General features: G+C 45.9%; 1 protein-coding gene across 1 annotated transcript; it reads left to right on the top strand.

Moving 5' to 3' along the window:
* Positions 1 to 805: 805 nt before the first annotated feature.
* On the top strand, positions 806 to 1,774 carry LOC134154836 (olfactory receptor 12D1-like). Its single transcript, XM_062601484.1, has one exon. It carries the CDS (start codon positions 806 to 808, stop codon positions 1,772 to 1,774), a length of 969 nt encoding a protein of 322 aa, XP_062457468.1.
* The last annotated feature ends 230 nt before the right edge of the window (positions 1,775 to 2,004 follow it).

The following is a 2,004-nucleotide window of genomic DNA, read 5'->3' on the forward strand; positions in this document are numbered from 1 at the left end:
AGCGTCATGAGCTTTCTGCGTCCCTGAAATGCTATGCCTTGATGTTTTCTGAAATGAAGTCCCATAAGGCTCAGAGGCTTGATCCCAAGAGAAGTTACCAGAGAGAGAGAAATTTTCCTTTACTGGAAAGAAATGTGATTGTTTCAGTGAAAGGGAGTACTATATAAAGGTTTCCTGACACCAATGAACAGTCTGCAATTAATCTTCTTTGAGAGTGGTATGTTATATGATCTACTAAACTACAATAATACTTCAGCTTTGGGAAAGATTCAGTATATTCAGCTAGGATTTGGAATGAAGAAAATGATTAGAAAACCTTTTCTGAATTAGAAAAAAAAGAAGAAAACATAGGATTTCAGAATGATCATTGCTTAAAAATTAGGTAACCAGCCAGCTGTCCTTCCTTCCTTCATCCTTCCTTCCTCCCTTCGTTCCTCACTTCCTTTTTTTCCTAGCTTCCTCCCTCCCTCCCTTCCTTCTTCCCTCCCTCCCTCATAATTTTCTTTCCTCATTATTCTCAAATACGCCGTTCCTTTCAGTGAGATGGCACACAGGTGGCAGTTTCGACACTGGTATTGGCCATCTAGGTTACCACATTTTCTATTATTTGTTGAAACAGCTGGGGTGGAAAATCAAGGAATTCTTTCGAGTCACTTTTCCAGACTCAGTAGCTGATCTCTTCCATTCCTGAGGCAGCATCAGCTGATGATACACCTTATGGAAGAGGACTCTGGGAAAAGGAAATAACAGCTCAGGACAGAAGACAGCAAGTTACTGCCAAGTTATTTTCTCTTTCCCTGCAGGGATGGATAACCAGACAGAGGTGAGGAAGTTCATCCTCCTTGGCCTGAGCAATCTTCAAGGGCTACAACAATTCCTGTTCATGCTATTTTTACTGCTGTACCTGTCCAGCCTGCTGGGGAATACAGCAATCATGACTGTAGTGGTATGTGAACCCCGGCTCCATACCCCCATGTACTTTTTCCTCTGCAACCTCTCCTGCCAGGATATTTTCTACTCCACAGTAACCATACCCAAGATGCTGGCTGGCTTCCTCTCAGGGCGCCAGAGCATTTCTTACACTGGCTGCCTAAGCCAGCTCCACTTCTTCCACTTCCTGGGAAGTAGTGAAGGTTTTCTTCTGGCTGTCATGGCCTATGACCGCTGTGTGGCCATCTGCAACCCCCTGCGCTACACCCTGATCATGAGTCCACGGGCCTGCCTGCTGCTGGCTGCAGCTACTTGGACTGCTGCCTTCCTTCATGCTCTGATGCACACAGTCATGACCTCCCAGCTGCATTTCTGTGGCCCCAACCACATCCACCACTTCTTCTGTGACATCAAGCCTGTGGTGAGGCTGGCCTGCGATAGCAACCAGATTAACCTGAGCCTTCTCAACATCATCACTGGGAGTATTGTGATAGGCCCCTTTGTCTTCACACTCTCCTCTTACCTGTACATATTTTCCTTCCTCTGGATGAAAGTCCAGTCCAAGGAGGGAAGGAGGAAATCCTTCTCCACTTGTGTCTCCCATCTCACAGTAGTGGTCTTACTCTACGTCCCTGTTATTTTTAATTATGTGCCACCTTCCTCAGGAAGTTCACCCAGGCAGGACATGATAGCCACCCTCATGTATAATGTTGTCACATCGGTCCTCAATCCTTTGATCTACACCCTGAGGAATGTGGAGGTGAAATGTGCCCTAAAGAGAAGACTTTTCTCCAGACAGCTACTAGTGCAAAAAATGTTCTGCCTTGCAGCATGTGTGGGGTAGGAGGCAATGGGAAATGCAATCAGAGGCACTTTTGGCTCAAGAATGTGTTGTGCAGAAATCTGCTTTTCACTGCCAACAGCCTGGGCCCCTTCAGAAAAACCCTACATACTGGATATGGTCTTATGTCTCCTATCTTGGGCAATATCAGTGCATAAAGATGAATATATGTTGGTGGAACTGCCACTCCTATACATCCAGCTGGAAAAGAGAAGCGGCTCCAGAGAGTGATA

The sequence above is a fragment of the Rhea pennata genome, unplaced genomic scaffold, assembly GCF_028389875.1.
Source record: "Rhea pennata isolate bPtePen1 unplaced genomic scaffold, bPtePen1.pri scaffold_46, whole genome shotgun sequence".
NCBI lineage: Eukaryota > Metazoa > Chordata > Aves > Rheiformes > Rheidae > Rhea > Rhea pennata.

What these genes read in the sequence shown, in the direction of transcription:
- LOC134154836 (XM_062601484.1), top strand. Translation starts at nt 806, where the DNA reads ATGGATAACCAGACAGAGGTGAGGAAGTTCATCCTCCTTGGCCTGAGC.